Consider the following 15024-nt stretch of genomic DNA (forward strand, 5'->3'; position numbering starts at 1 on the left):
TTAAGGTGCTAGGTATTTAATTTTTTAATATTTGTGGGTTTAATATTTATAAGCTTGAGGATTTAATTTTTGAACTGCAGTAGTGTAGGAGTTATCCAGGGATGTACTAAAGGGAGTCCCTTAAAAATGCAAGTGAGGAAAGGAAAGCTGTATCCTTTAGTGACTCACTTCTTTTACACCTCTCAAATCCTCTGTGGTGGAATTTGGAAAACAGGCTCAGTGGAGATACCACTATGTCTTATCTAAAGGCAAGATTTGTTGTCTGGAATATAAGCAAAACACAGGCTATTCTTGATGTCTTGATCACTGGAAACCAAGGAGAAAGGCACTACATGATTGTTACTTTTCCATGTTTGCAGGAAGGGGTTGCTTGCAGGTTCTTGTCCAGTATCACTGCTGATCGTCTCAGGTAGATGCACTGCATATGAAACAGGTCTGACAAATTGTATCAGATAAGCATCATGTTGTCATCCAGTTCAATCTTTCTTCCTGTCAGAAGGATCAGTGTGAGTAGGCTAATACTGGTGTCAGTTATTCATGCTGGAGGACGATAAAATATTGAAGCGTAAATATCATTATTTTTAGCAGTTTTCTGTCCACCTGCACTGAACAGTAATTCCCTTCATTACCTTTCTCTGACCTTTAAAGAGACAGCTGGTTATTTTAGTGAGCTAATGATCTCATTAAAATTTACTGGTTTTTTTCTTTCTTCCTGTAGATTCAGCTTTCAAAAATTGGACCACCTTTTATCATCAAGAGCCAACCTGTTTCTAAACCAGAACCTCGAGTTTCCCCAAGTACATCAGTCAGCAGTGGGAGAAACACTGGGGCTAGAACTCTGGCAGATATCAAAGCAAGAGCTCAGCAAGCAAGAGCCCAAAGAGAAGCTGCAGCTGCAGCAGCCGTGGCAGCAGCTGCGAGCATCGTCTCTGGAGCAATGGGGACCCCATGCGAAGGTGGAAAGACAAGAACGCTGGCACACATCAAGGAGCAAACAAAGGCCAAGCTATTTGCAAAGCATCAAGCCAGAGCTCATTTACTCCAGACTAATAAAGAATCAAAGTCGCAGTTCAGCTCAAAGGAAAGTAGTACCTCATCTCTGGAGATACCAATGACTACTGACACAAAGATTGAAGGTTCTACCGGTGTCATTATTGTTAATCCTAACTGCAGGTCCCCTAGCAACAAGTCTTCTCATCACCGTGAGACCTCCACTTTATTGCAGCAGTCCCTTAACACAGCTACATTACCAGAAACTGCTACTGAGATACCTGTGCACAGTTCTGATGAAAATATACCTGTGCCACAATTATGTGAGAAAATTATTTCATCTACCTCTACTGAAAGTAACAGTGTGCCAGTGCTTTATAATAAAAGTTCAGTCTCTGTGTGTGTTTGCAGCACTGCTATGTCTGGAGCAATTAAAGAACTTTCTTTTGCAAGTTCTGTTGATAAATCCTCTGTGTTAATGTCTGTTGACAGCGCAAACACAGCAATTTCAGCTTGTAATATAAATATGCTGAAAACCATCCAAGGGGCTGATACTCCATGCATAACTGTTGGACCAAAATGTATTGATAACAGTAATGTACCAGTCTCCATAGACAACACAGTCTTACCAAACGCCATCGATGACAAAAGGTTGCCACTACCCAGTAGCAATGTGAATAACACAGTCTCCGGTCATTATGCCACTGTGCCAGCTTCATCTATTGCAAGTAACTTGCCAAATCATCTCTCTGGTAGTTCTGTACTGATTCCCCCAGTGGGGGCTACCAACAGATTTCCTTCTGATAAGATAGCCATAACAGGGTGTAGTGAGCAGAGCACTGTCTCCATCCACACTACCGTCAGGTCAGCTTTAAGTTGCAGTGAGGCCCTTGCAGCTGCAGATTCTGTTGCAAGGCCACCCATTTCAATGTTTACTGGTAACATGGTGACAATAAACTCTTATGATAATGCTACTAAATTGAATGCTGATCTCTTAGAAAAAAGCTCTGGAGCACGAAACCGGATGGATCTCTCTGGTAAATCTCAGCCACTGAGCTTTACGCAAACTGCCATGAATAGGTCTATACCTTGCAAAGTCATTGTTGACCACACCACAAATCAGAATTCCAGTCTGTCACTTTCTGCCTCTATTGAAAATGTAGAGAACAGCATTGACCTGCAGAGCAGACCTGTAAGGACAGAAGCTGCCTTACAAAGTATAGCCTGTCCTCAGGTGTCTGTCATAAGCAGGCCTGAAGTGGTCCCTAATGAGAGCCTTGAGCACAGTTCCAGCTTTATCACCATTACAGCAAAGCAGGACAGCAAAAACTTGCAGGCAGGTTGTTCAAGTCTTCGAGAAGTGCCTCTTGCTCCTCAAGATAAATTAATTGAGGTGGTTCCTACCAGCCAAGGCTTTGCTGAGCAATTAAGAGGTCCTTCAGCATTGAAAAATGAAGCCAATGCTGCCTGTGCCAATCAGTACAACACTAACAATAGAATTTGTTGGCGTGATGAGGAGGCAATGAATACAGACCAGCCAGTGGTCAGCCATCTTACCTCTGGTAAGCATAAGGAATATGCAGAGCAAAACTGCTTGAAAAATGTCAAAAGCGAACCTTCCAGTTACACACAAATGTCAGAACTGCAATCCAGGAGTCTTTTGACAAGCATTGCTGTTCCTGTTAAATCAGAAACTAACGAGTCTGACAAGTGCTTCAGGATGGACACTGAGGATTTTACAGGACCTGAAATGCCTGCCCAGACTGCAGAAATAGCCACGAGTGTGCAGCCACCGCAGGCCTCCAAGACATCCATCGCAGACTCCATGGAAGACTCCCTGTCCCTGACAACGGAAACCCTGAAGAGAGTTACGAGTGCTGGGGGCTCTAGCTGTCGCTTGTCATCAGTGGAGGCCAACAATCCTTTAGTGACACAGTTACTGCAAGGCAATCTGCCTTTAGAAAAAGTGCTGCCGCAGCCCAGATCAGGAGCCAAACTAGAAATTAACAGGCTTCCCTTGCCTTTGCAAACTACCTCAGTATGTAAAACAGCAGTGGCCGAGAGAAATATTGTTGAACATGCTTCCAACTCTCCTAATCCAGATGGTAAAGGATTTACAGCAGGCAGCATAGCCCCACTACAAATCAGAAAGCGTGAAAACCACCCGAAAAAGAGGATGGCCAGGACTATAGGGGAACATGCTCAAATTAAATGTGAGCCTGGGAAGGTGTCAATGGACACAGATGTTAAAGTGGCTCCTTGTGTAATTAGTTCCAGCATGAATCAGCTAGGGCACGGACAGCCATTTAAGCAGGAGTGGCTTAACAAACACACCATTCAGAGCCGGATCACTCACAGCCCGGAGATCAAGCAGCAGAAGAGACCATTGCCTTCATGCAGTTTCCAGCAGAGCTTGTTTCACATTGATAAAAATGGCAGCTTTCACGCAGAAGCCAGTACCTCACATAGACAGCATTTTTACCAAATGTCCATGGCTGCAAGAGGCCCCATTCCTACGGCAGCTTTGTTGCAAACTACTTCAAAAGGCCCACCTGGCTGCAACACATTTGCTTTTAGCAGACACCTGGAACAGAAGGGCTTGGGAGACGTGAATATTTCTACAGCAGCTCACCAGCTGAGGCTAGGAAGTGTGTTTTCCCCTAATATTCAAATTAAAGAAGGTGATGACATTGCCAGTGCCTCTCAAACTCTGCAGAGTAAAACATTAGCGCATCCCCCTGTTCCCCCTCCGCCCCTGCCACCTCCTCCCCCTCCTCACCCAAATGCAGAAGTCCCCTCTGATCAAAAACAACCGACAGTTACTATGGAAACCACTAAAAGACTTGGTTGGCCTCAGCCAGCAAGCATCTGTAGCAATATAAAATCTGAACCTATTTCTTTTGAGGAAGGTTTAAGCAGCAGCTGCGAACTGGGCATGAAACAAGCTTCCTATGATCAGAACGAAGTGAAAGAACAGTTAAAAGCGTTTGCATTAAAAAATGCAGATTTCTCTTCCTATTTACTTTCTGAGCCACAGAAGCCTTTTACCCAACTTGCTGCTCAGAAAATACAGACGCAGCACCCACAGCAGCAGCAGCAGCAGCAGCAGCTCTGTGGAAATTATCCAACAATACACTTTGGTAGCACAAGCTTCAAAAGGGCAGCATCTGCAATTGAGAAATCGATTGGGATTTTAGGAAGTGGTTCAAACACTGCCACAGGCCTGTCTAACCAGAACGCGCAGATCCCGGTTCAGAAATTTGCTGACAGCAGCAATGCCGATGAACTGGAACTGAAATGCTCGTGCAGGCTGAAAGCCATGATCGTGTGCAAAGGCTGCGGAGCCTTCTGTCATGATGACTGCATAGGGCCTTCCAAACTGTGTGTAGCTTGTCTGGTGGTGCGGTAGGAGCTGAATCAAAGATGCAGTATCCCTTATCAACGTGGGAGAGCAGGACAAAGGAACAGAGAAATTGGAACAGTTTAGGCCACTAATGGTTTGCAATTAGTGGATTGATTTTTTTTTTTTTTTTTTTTAACTGGTTTGTTTTTTTCTTCTACGTGGTGCTTTCAGAACTTAGTTATTCCTGCCTGAGTGCCATTTTCTGGGAAGAAGAGGAAACCTGTAGAAGTAGTTTAAAAAAAGAGATAGCCTTGTTACAGAAGCTTGTATGAGCTCTCTTGCTGTGCTAAAAAAAAAAAAAAGAAAAATGCATTAATGCATGTCATTCATAGCTTCTATTTATTTGCACAAAGTGCAGCACATTTTTTCTCCACTTTTTGATAGCTGATATGAGCTGCAGGTTAAAGATCAGTGGAAGAATAGCACTGTAAGAAGTGGAGTAACTATGCAGAATGAATAACACACTGAATAGCAGCTGGTTTGAGGGGGGCAGTGGCAAGGTGCAGGGTGCCAACCGTCGTGGCTTCAAAGTCAGTTTGCAGTTTTTCTGCTGACAAGTTTGTTTTCTTCAATTGACTTTCACTATGTAGGGCTAAAATATAGTCACTTCACCTAACAAAAGAAATTTGAAAGAGGAATTTAGATTGTTAGAGAAGTTTCCTTATGTGCCTGCCAGGGACTGTGGAACTTAAATCTTACTCATCATCTCTTCTTGTTGATTCCTTGAGAAAGATTTGTATGTGATGAGTTAGTGGGACCAACACTGGAAACACATTGGCTTCAGTAGAGTCTGGAGAAAGTAACTTCTCTGCTGGGGATTAGACACCTCTTTTCTCTTCCTGTTTCTCACTCAAATGGTGTTTATTTGTATTTGTCTCTCTAATCTGTCCGCTAGGTTTTTCAGTCCCAAATATATATAAAAATAAGGTCAGCCTTAGGTCATTGGTTCTCAAAGTTGTAGCCTTTCTGTGGCCTAAAAATGATGCATTCTTCTGTTGAATGAATAAGGAAAGATTTTAATTGCGTATTGGTTGAATGTTGGATTGTAATTTCTTTTTGCTCTTATGGGAGTTACTCTATTTAAATAACATCTGAGAGTTTTGCCATTTAAAGTAATTCTTAGAATTACTTACAACACTGACTTTTTTTTTTTTCTCAAAGGAAGTCAGACCCTTTTAGAAATTTGGAAACAAAATGTATTTTTAAAAGGGATACTGCATCTTTAAAGTAACTTTCAGTATTTATCCAGTACTGTATTTATGTTCAGGAATATAGCTGCATTCCAGACGTGCTAGCCACTATAACAGCAGAAAAGAAAAACGGTGATTTTGGAGTCCTATTCACCTAAAAGGAAAATGTTACAAAGGGATAAAGCACATGCAGTTGCTGGGGAGATGAAAACACCTTGGGGTTTTTTTTTACTCCCACTTCAAGAACACAAAATGTGGAGTTCAAGTCATCCATCTGCCAATATGTGGTTGGGTCTGCCCAGATGTCAGCATCAAGAGAAACGTTTTTTTTTTTACCATCACAGTAGAACCTCATTAATCCAAAGACCTTACAGCCTGCCCAAGAAAACTGATTGTCCTTGCACAGTTTTAAGAGAGCAGCATAGTAGGAATGTGTGAGATGTAAGGCTGCTTGGTTTCATCGTGCAGTGAACTGTTGCTTTCTGAAGCACTAATGTGGATAATAGAACCACATTTAGGAAATGAAAAGTATGCTATATTTTGGAGTATACTTTTTTAATTGGATCTTTTTTTGTGTACTTTCTCATGAGCTGTAACTGGTCTCCCTGACTCAGGTGCTATTAGTGAGGTTGTGCTGAATGAAAGAACCACATTTATTTTCTTGCGGGACCATTTTCACAAACATGATAAATGCCGCTTATTGTCTTAAAAGTGAGCTGGAATATCTACAACATACATTCCTGTCATAGGAAGCTCTATGGTGCACCTTGATGTTCTCTTTTATTGTAATTAGCAACATATCAATATTATTTTTGACACTGTGTGATACAAAGGCCATTTGTAATAACTAGCAAATTTGTTGCTGATACAGTAATACGGTTTTTTCTATACAAAAGTGCTCCTTAATATGACATGTAAACTAAGGAACGGCTTCTCAGCACTTTCAGGTCTTCTGGTAGGAAAATAAGACAGCCAAGCAAAAACCTAAATGAACCAACCTGGTAACAGTTAGTAACCAAGTGAAAATTAGCATTCACCGCTATGCCAGCTGCTGGCAAAACAATGACTGGGCAATACTCATGAATAAGCATGAGTGTAGTCAGTTAAAGCATATCAGATTCATATTTGAGGAGCTTTTGTATTGGAATTCTATTGCATTGTATTTATACTTGGTAAAGCTAGGATACTTCTATTAAAAAAAAAAAAAGACAGCAACCAGTCTTAGACTTCTATTTGCCTATGTTTATATAAGCCTGCTGGGAATCCTTATTTCTAGCTCAGGTTTTCCTGTCCACAGCACATAAGTTAATATTTGTTTATACTTGCATCTTGAAATAGTTCTTGTATTGGCTGACATAATGCAGAAATAGATTCCGGCCACAACATAGTTTTACTTTGTTTGGAGGGTAAGAGTGTGACTAATGTGGTAGGTCACTCATTCATGTCATATTGTCATTTTTGTATCAGGATTGCAACTTGCATGTGTGAGGTCATGATAAAATGTATTTAAAATGGCATTAGACTGGATGGTGCTATGTTACATTACACAACTGACCAAATTCTTACATAGTGCAGTTCCACTCCTTTCATTCTTGAGTCACTGGAGTGGCACCAGGAATAAATTTGAGCAATTAGTTAGCAACAATGGTGAAATGTTGTTACAGATTAGGTTTAGAGTATGAAAATACTCAAAAGCAACCATGGTGATGGGAGCGCCTGATTGAATCCTAGTGTGACTGAAAACCTTACCTTGATTTTGATATCACACAAATGCTTAGGGAGAGTAACTCTCGGTCTTTGCTAAGAACCCAGTCACATTTAGACATTAATTCTGAATTACTTCTTTTTTTGTAGTCATTTGATTGTTCAGGTTTCAGGCTCAATGTCATCGTGTTTTCTAATGACCATGCAGTTTGCACCGTGGGGTGTTAATAGTTTATGCACTGAAAAGTGGTGAAAGAATTACTTAAGAACACACTGCTCTGTGTTTGTGTGTACGTACGTATGTGTCCCAGTGTCCAGCATGTATAATTTACCTTTTTTTTTTTTTTAAACTCCAAAATTGTTCCCCTACTCCTACCCCTGGAGCAGCACTTTTGGGTGAGAGGGAGAAACACTTTTTTCTTTCCTCCCTCTTTACTGTTTTAATTGCATACCTGTGAGATATGCAGATAATGTTAGGGCATTTGCAGTGAGTGTGTTTGTGTGTTTCTGTTCTGAAATAATTTTCCAAGCAGAAACTCCCTTTGAAATAATGTTAAAAAAATAATTAAGAAATGGTGAACTGGATGCTCCCTGTTTGCATTTTATTTATCTGCTGAGATCTAGTACATGAAATAGCATTTAAAAGACAAAAATAATGGTTGAGCCATAAAGTGAAAGGTATATTCTCTGTACTATAGGCTTTCTTCTTGAGGGTGGTGCATGTTGTCAGGGTAAGCTACAGAACGTGCAGATGGTTTTTCAGGGCCCTGCAATTCCTTGCACAGTTTTTAAGCTGGTGCATATGGTGCTTTATAATGCAATTTCTGAAGTAAAATTACCTTATGCTGCACCCCCTTCCCCTTATGAACACACGCACAATTTCAGAATCGTTATTGTAGCCTCTGGTTTAGCAGTTTCTCCAAGGTGTGGTGAAGTACCAGGATAAACATGGAGATGAGCTGAGAAGTGTCACCAAAAGGGATCATTTTAGCTGACACACGTGAAGGGCCCTGCTCTGAACACTGAATGACTTCTGCAGTCTCCTGGCAGCAGCGCAGCGGTTCATCTTCCGTGGCTCTGCGGAACACTGTGGGGGAAGCAACGAACTATTCAGTGAATTTATCATGGACCTGTGCAGCTAAATGTTTCTGAATCTGTGAAATCCTGTTGTCTTCAGTCATCATGCTTTGTCACTGTAAAACCAACAAAAAGAAAAAAAAAGCATTTTTTAGTCTAATTTAAGGAGCTGCTTCTTTTATAGCACATAATATTTCGCTTTGTACTATATTTGATAGTTAAAGAATAATTTAGTCCGTAGAATAACTTTGTTGTATTTGTACTGTTCATGAATGTTACAAGAAAAGTGCTTTACTTTGTTGCCATAATTCTCTTGTACTGCTGTAAAATATCTTTTCTGCTTTATGGAAACTTAACTCGATTCACATTTTCAGTACAGGGTTTTTTGTGTGTATGTATTTTTTTTTGTCAGTATTCTGAATGTTTACATCTGTTCAACATTAGCCATTCTATGCCTTTATAGGGCAGTATTACTCCTGCAGTATAACAGCAATGTGAAATCCACTCGTACCTAACATGCATGAGAAATACAGATTTATTGGGGAGATCCCTAACGTGCATAGATATTTTTTCTATCCACATTCAGTGAAGTAAATACCCTCCTTCAGTCCTCTACCAAAGAAAATATTATTCCCACAGGACAAGCTCGGAAAGTGGTTCTCTGAATCTTCAGAAGGGGGTGTAGTTGGTTTCAGCAAGATTGCTACAGTTTAATGCTGTTATGCTTTGCTTTGTTACCCCACCAGATGTGACTGGGTGAAACAAGCATTTTAGCAATTTTTTGTGTTTCAAGACAGTGTTTTGTTTAGAATTCAGGGATCATGCTTTCTTTAATGGTGCTGTTTGTTTTATTATTTTTTTTAAGAAAACAACCTTTTGTTGCCTACAGAAATGACCATTCACAAAACCATAAATTAAATAAAATAATGTGTCTTCATAACTTTTCTCCCTTTCCTCTCCCCCTTCCCTGTCCCTTGAAAATAACAACTTGGGCTTCAATATTAAAATATTCTGGAAAAAAATAAAGAGATAAAATAATATTTGTCAATTGTTTATTTATTTTTTGTTCAGTGCCTTAGGCAGAAGATCCTGTTTGTGCACATCCATTGTATGTACAGGTTGATGAACTAGAAACGTGACATAAAAATCAGCCCTTTGTAAAGGATTTTTCAACTATGATGATGTAAGGCACAGTTTGAAAGGCTTCTGACATAATTCAAGTATTAAGCATCTTATACTAGTAAAATAAAACTAGATGTTGTATATTAAGTGGTTTAAATAGAATAGTTTGTGGATGAAAGTGATTATATTACTTTGGGTAGTTTATGCTGGGTGTATTTTAGTGCTTTGCCTCTGTCTGCAACCTTGTCCAGAACATCCTTAACAGCAGCAGCCATCCCAGTATGCACTTCTCTGATTTCCCATCCCCACAGCAGAAGAAATTAAATGTCCATGGTGCTTGAAAGGTAACCAGTCCAAGTTATATTCCTCAAAGCAGTTATCTCTTCAGGTCTGGAAGGCCTTCCTGAAATGGAAATTCAGTAGCCATTATATTAAAATTTTAAAAAACCAAACATTTTCATCATGTTAATCTGCAAAGACAGCTTTGAGTACTGATGGTGAGGGTGCAAATGTTGCAGGATGGGTAACAAACAGCTTTTTCACAGGCTTGCTCAGAAATACTAGAACTAAACACCATCTTTTGTCCAGCCTCCTGTCATTATTATTTCAGATGTGATACCATCTGAGGGTCTTGTTAGCAGCAGATGACAGCCCTGTCTGCCAGAATCTGTCCAAATGCAGAAAGAAGGCAATATCAACCTCTGTAGTTTATAATCCAGTGGCATTTTTTCATATCCAATACCCACCTGGCAAACACCCTCAACCCCATGTCATGCATGTCATGCATCCCAAACCTCAACTGTCATGTAGATTATTTAACTTTGTTCTGCTTAGAATTTTCTTTTTGCATGGGCCTGTGCCAGAGCAGGGACCTGCTTGTGACAGCAACAGCTTTTTTAAAATTGTTTTATTTTTCATCTAATGTAAATCGTTTTGTTAAATCTGGACTAGCTGGATATTCACTTTTGTCCTTTCCCTTAAGTTTAAGCCTGCCAAACCTTTTAATTCATTTTTATTCCATCTTATAAAATAAGTATTCAGTTTTTTGAGGGGTTTGCTAAGGACCTTGTGGAGTTGCTAAGCGGAGCCCTGTGACTGTTTCTGTGTCGCTGTCTGTGCCTGGCCGAGCGCAGCCTTTCCCTGGCAGTTCAGCCAGCAGATGGCATCAGGAGAAAACAGGCTGCTGTGCTCTCCAAGCCTTCCTGTCCCTCGCCGAGACAGCCTGCAGCGAATACACAGGGTTGCTGGGTCCGTCGTCCCTTCGTGCAGAGCTTTAGTCGTACTGAAAACAAGCCTTACTTCCCCCTCCCCAGTCCTGGAACTTGGCTTTCAGTACAAATGATGCCCTGAAGCTCACATCATCCTTTCCTGCACTTGGCACTGTCTGAGTAGTGCAGGCTGGAATTGAAGTACTGATACACTGGAAAAAATTCTTCCCCAGGCCAGAGCCAGAGCTTTTTTCCCCTCTCTGCAGTTTCCTTTGTCACTCGTGGATGAAGAGCGGCAGCAACAAAGCTCTTTGTATCGAGGTGCTCCACAGAATGGATATGAAGGTATTACCACAGCTTGGTATGCACAGAGTGTGCTGTTAGCGAGCCTGGCCTTTGTTGGATGAGGGACTTGCAGTGGAAGGACCATCAAAGTGCAATCATAGCATGATTTAGGTTGGAAGAATGCTTAAAAAACATCTAGTTCTAACTCCCATGCCATGGGCAGGAACACCTTCCACTGGACAAGGTTGCTCAAAGCCCCATCCAGCCTGGCCTTGAACATTTTCAGGGACAGGGCATCCACAGCTTCTCTGGGTCAACCTGCTCCAGTGTTCCACCACTCTCATAGCAGAGAATTTCTTGTTGATGTCTAATCTAAACATATCTAAATCTAATCTAAACCTATCCATTTCAAATACTGGGGAGCACCACCACCTTAGAGACAGCTTTCCATGATAAGGAAGGTGGACAGTCACATGTTACCTGCTGGTAATTGCTTGTGGAGGCAGAGCACGTTATTTGTACAGCTGGATTTTTATAGAAACTGAGCTAGACATAGAAATAAAACAATATTCATTGAGATAATTCAGACACCTGGACACTGGCACTCTGCAAATACATAGAAGGCACTGATAAGAGAAGGTCGTATCTCAGTTAAATGTCAGGCATTTGCTTTTAAGTACTGAAGGTTCGTGCTTGGAGCTTGGGAGGTGCCTCTTGATTCACCATCAGTGATGAAATCAACAGTTGTTTCACGTAGTCATGGGGGAAAAGTACCTGGATTGTACTTTTTGGAAGCTGCTGACACTGGATAAATGTGAGTTTCTATGTACAGATCACTTTTCTGTTCGATGTCTTTTGTGCTGATCTTGTAGAGCTTAGTTCATCCATCAGTTTTATCTCCATGTCTTTCCAACAAAAACTGAGAGCTCTCTTCCAGTATCCCTGGCAGCCTCATGCATCTGCCAGAAGGGCAGAAAATAGTTTAATATCCCACATAGAAAAAAACAGATTTGGAAATAAGCTGATTTTACTGGATAATTGACTTCTATTAATAAGAAATCTTCGCTATATTGAGAAAATAAATGACTGTTAATATCAATATAAAGGGGGAGATGTGAGGGTTTTTTTTTAATATTGGTCCTTGCTTTAGTCCTATTTGCTTCTGATTGCCAACTGCTCAGATGCATTCAGCAAATCACTTTTTCATTCCCTTTGACTGTGAATTCTCAGCCCAACCTCCATCATGCAGAATCTTTGCTACTGCTGTGTGCATTTCTGGCATTTAAATAAGCAAATCTGGCAAATAGTGGAGAGACTTGTAAGCAGTGCCTCAATCTTCACTCATTTACTTCTGCATTGGGCAGAATAAGATGGAGTGTTTGGGGAAAATAATAGAATTAGCTGTGAAAATGCACTAACACATCATCCTTGACTTCCTTTAGGTTATTGAGTGGAAAAGTCCATGCCTCAGTTGTTTTAATGAGTGTGAGCAGGAGCTGACCTGCAGGAGTCAAAATAGACCATAGTCCCAAGTTCCATCCAGAAGTGAGCATTTACAGTTCAGCAAGTCCAAAGTGTCCTCAGAATATTAGGAAAACAGAACCAACAAAGATAAAACCACAGAATTGTTAAGGTTAGAAAAGATCTCTAAGACCATCCAGTCCAACTCAGTGTCAGCCAAGTCTGTCACAGGAAAGAAGCATGGATAAGGAGATAGCATGAGACTAAAGAAAAAGAAGCTTAGTTACATTTTTGGAACAAGTGATCCTGCCAATTGTTTTAATTTTTCAGTATCTGTAGAAATGCAATCATTAAAAACATCTCTTGTAGCTCTACATTTGGAGAGAAATTGAAATATTTAAGGAAAAGCAGGTCTACATCTAGTTAATAGGGTAAAATTACCAAAATTCATGGCTAGTTTCTTAAAAACTATGTTTGAAGGTAGTTTTCTGGTTATAAAATTTAAGGTACTGTATGATCAACATTTTTCAAATTAAGGGTCTTTGTTTTCATTTCCTAAAATAGGAATTTCAGAACATTAGTATCCTGGTTATAAAATTACTTGCTTGCACTGCCACACAAGTCTAATTATTCATTGTGTGGGACAGCTCAAAAAGTAATCAAGAAATACATTCTATGTCACCTATTTCAGATAAGTACGTCATGTTGTCTGGAATTAATTAATCTGGGTTGCAGTGGAACTCTGCATTGTCTTTTCAATTCCTTCAAAATCAAATAAAAGGGCAGTGAAAATAGCCATGTGATTGAAGGGAATTTGAAGAGTGTTACTGGATTTGGGGAACAGACCTTCTCCATTCAGTATCTTCTAAATTTTTGGAGAAATAATATCAAGACCTTTATGAAGTGTGTAGGTGACTGCAAAGAGGAATTATATGTACAGTGGTACTCGAATACTTAATAAAAAAGGATTTAGAGAAACTTGGGCAGAAAATGAAATAACACTTGGGAGGAATAGAAAGAAATATGTGTGAGGTGTCAGTCACAAGGAGTTCTTCTCTCTGGCATCTGATGATTGTGACATGTTTCTAAAAATAAAAAGATTAAGGACTACTGGAACAGAGCAAAGCATTAGGAAAGTGGGCTATAAAGTACATTTAAATCAGGATTAAATATTACAGGATTTCTTCTGCTGCAAAAAGAAGGCTGATTTTATTCACATAATTTAGAGCCTAAAAAATAGGGTTGCCAGAAGTCTGAAGGCTGACTTGGATCTGGTGGTCCTCAGCAGTCTCACACTGCTGAAGGTGGTGCTGGTGGTGGTGGTGAAGGTCTGCTTCACCCATCCTGAGGGGCCCTTACCCATGACACAGCTTGTTTCAGTGTTTCAATGTTCTTACAATTAGAAGGCTTATCCTAATGTTTAACCCAAGTCTTCCTTGCTGCTGTTTAAGCCCATTCAGTCTTATCTACTCTTCACAGTCATGGAAAATAACTTCTTCCTTTCCTCCTTCCAGCAGTCTATTAGATAGCTAGGCTGTTAATTTTTCTCTCTTGCTTTTCCATTGTTTAATCTAAATAATCCTGATAATGAGCCTTTCTTGATAGGTCATGTTTTCCAAACTCTTATCATTTTCATAGATCTTCTGTGGACTCCCTCCAGTTCAAATTCTTTCTGCTGTTCAGATCCCAAGAGTGAACACACTATCACAAGCTGAGGCTGAGCAGAAAGGTGGGACTGGTCAGCACGCCTTAGAGGCTAAAATTTTACCCTGTGTCCCAGATCAGTGTTTGGTTTTTCCATGACCTGTTTGAGTTGGGTTCAGTTTGGGCCCAGTAACCCCTGCATCTGTTTCAGTAAAGCTGCTTTTAGCTGCTTTTTAGCTTCAAAATGAGCTGCTTCCTCATTTTGAAGAATTATTTGTAAGTATAGAATATTCTGTTTATCAGTACTTAGTGATATCAAAAGTTTATAAACCATAATTTGGAACTTGTTCAAATAATTTTAAAATCTGGTGCTATGTCTCAAGAAGCTCACAGTATTTCCCAAGTAGGTATCATCAGCAAAATCAAAAAAACAGGACCATGCTATCACAGGGTAATACCTGATGAAGAGCCCTCAATAAGTCATCAAGTCCAGTCTTCTGCTCAGAACTTGGTTTCCCATCACTCATCTCATTAACTAAAATGCTGGAAGGAGCTGGAGCCAAGCCAGAACTGCTTGATTGAACTGCTGTGATTGCTGCTATTACTGTTTGAGAATAGTTTTCCACCCATTTTTGACTAACTGGGTAAAAAATTTTTACTAATGGGTATTGTCTGGACCTTATTTTTCTGTTTACTTATGCAAATGTCATGGAAGTAATTCTAAAAGCTTTACTGAAATTGAAATGTGAGATCTACTGCTCTTCAGACCATGGATCCTGTTACTCTGTCAGGAAGGGAGGTTAGACTGGGTAGTCTCAGTTTCTTCTGGACAAATTCATATTGACCAATGTTTTTTATCTCTGAGGGTGCTTATAAACCATTGAGTTGTGCTAACAATTTTCTAGAGAATGAAATGAAGCTGATGATATTAATTCCCTGT

The 15024-nt window shown here is 40.2% G+C and overlaps 1 protein-coding gene across 3 annotated transcripts in view; it reads left to right on the plus strand.

Annotated features, from left to right (window-relative positions):
* ASXL3 (ASXL transcriptional regulator 3) overlaps positions 1–9404 on the plus strand; it is a 127217-nt gene extending 117813 nt beyond the window's left edge. For all 3 annotated transcript variants that reach the window (XM_085052768.1, XM_085052767.1, XM_085052766.1), the window contains one exon: positions 719–9404. In XM_085052768.1, coding sequence (XP_084908894.1) covers positions 719–4399 — 3681 coding nt within the window. In that variant the 3' untranslated portion in view covers positions 4400–9404. The remainder of the gene's footprint in view (positions 1–718) is intronic.
* Positions 9405–15024: the final 5620 nt, after the last annotated feature.

Source organism: Lichenostomus cassidix, chromosome 2 (genome assembly GCF_008360975.1).
Source record: "Lichenostomus cassidix isolate B80296 chromosome 2, HeHo_3.0, whole genome shotgun sequence".
Taxonomy (NCBI): domain Eukaryota; kingdom Metazoa; phylum Chordata; class Aves; order Passeriformes; family Meliphagidae; genus Lichenostomus; species Lichenostomus cassidix.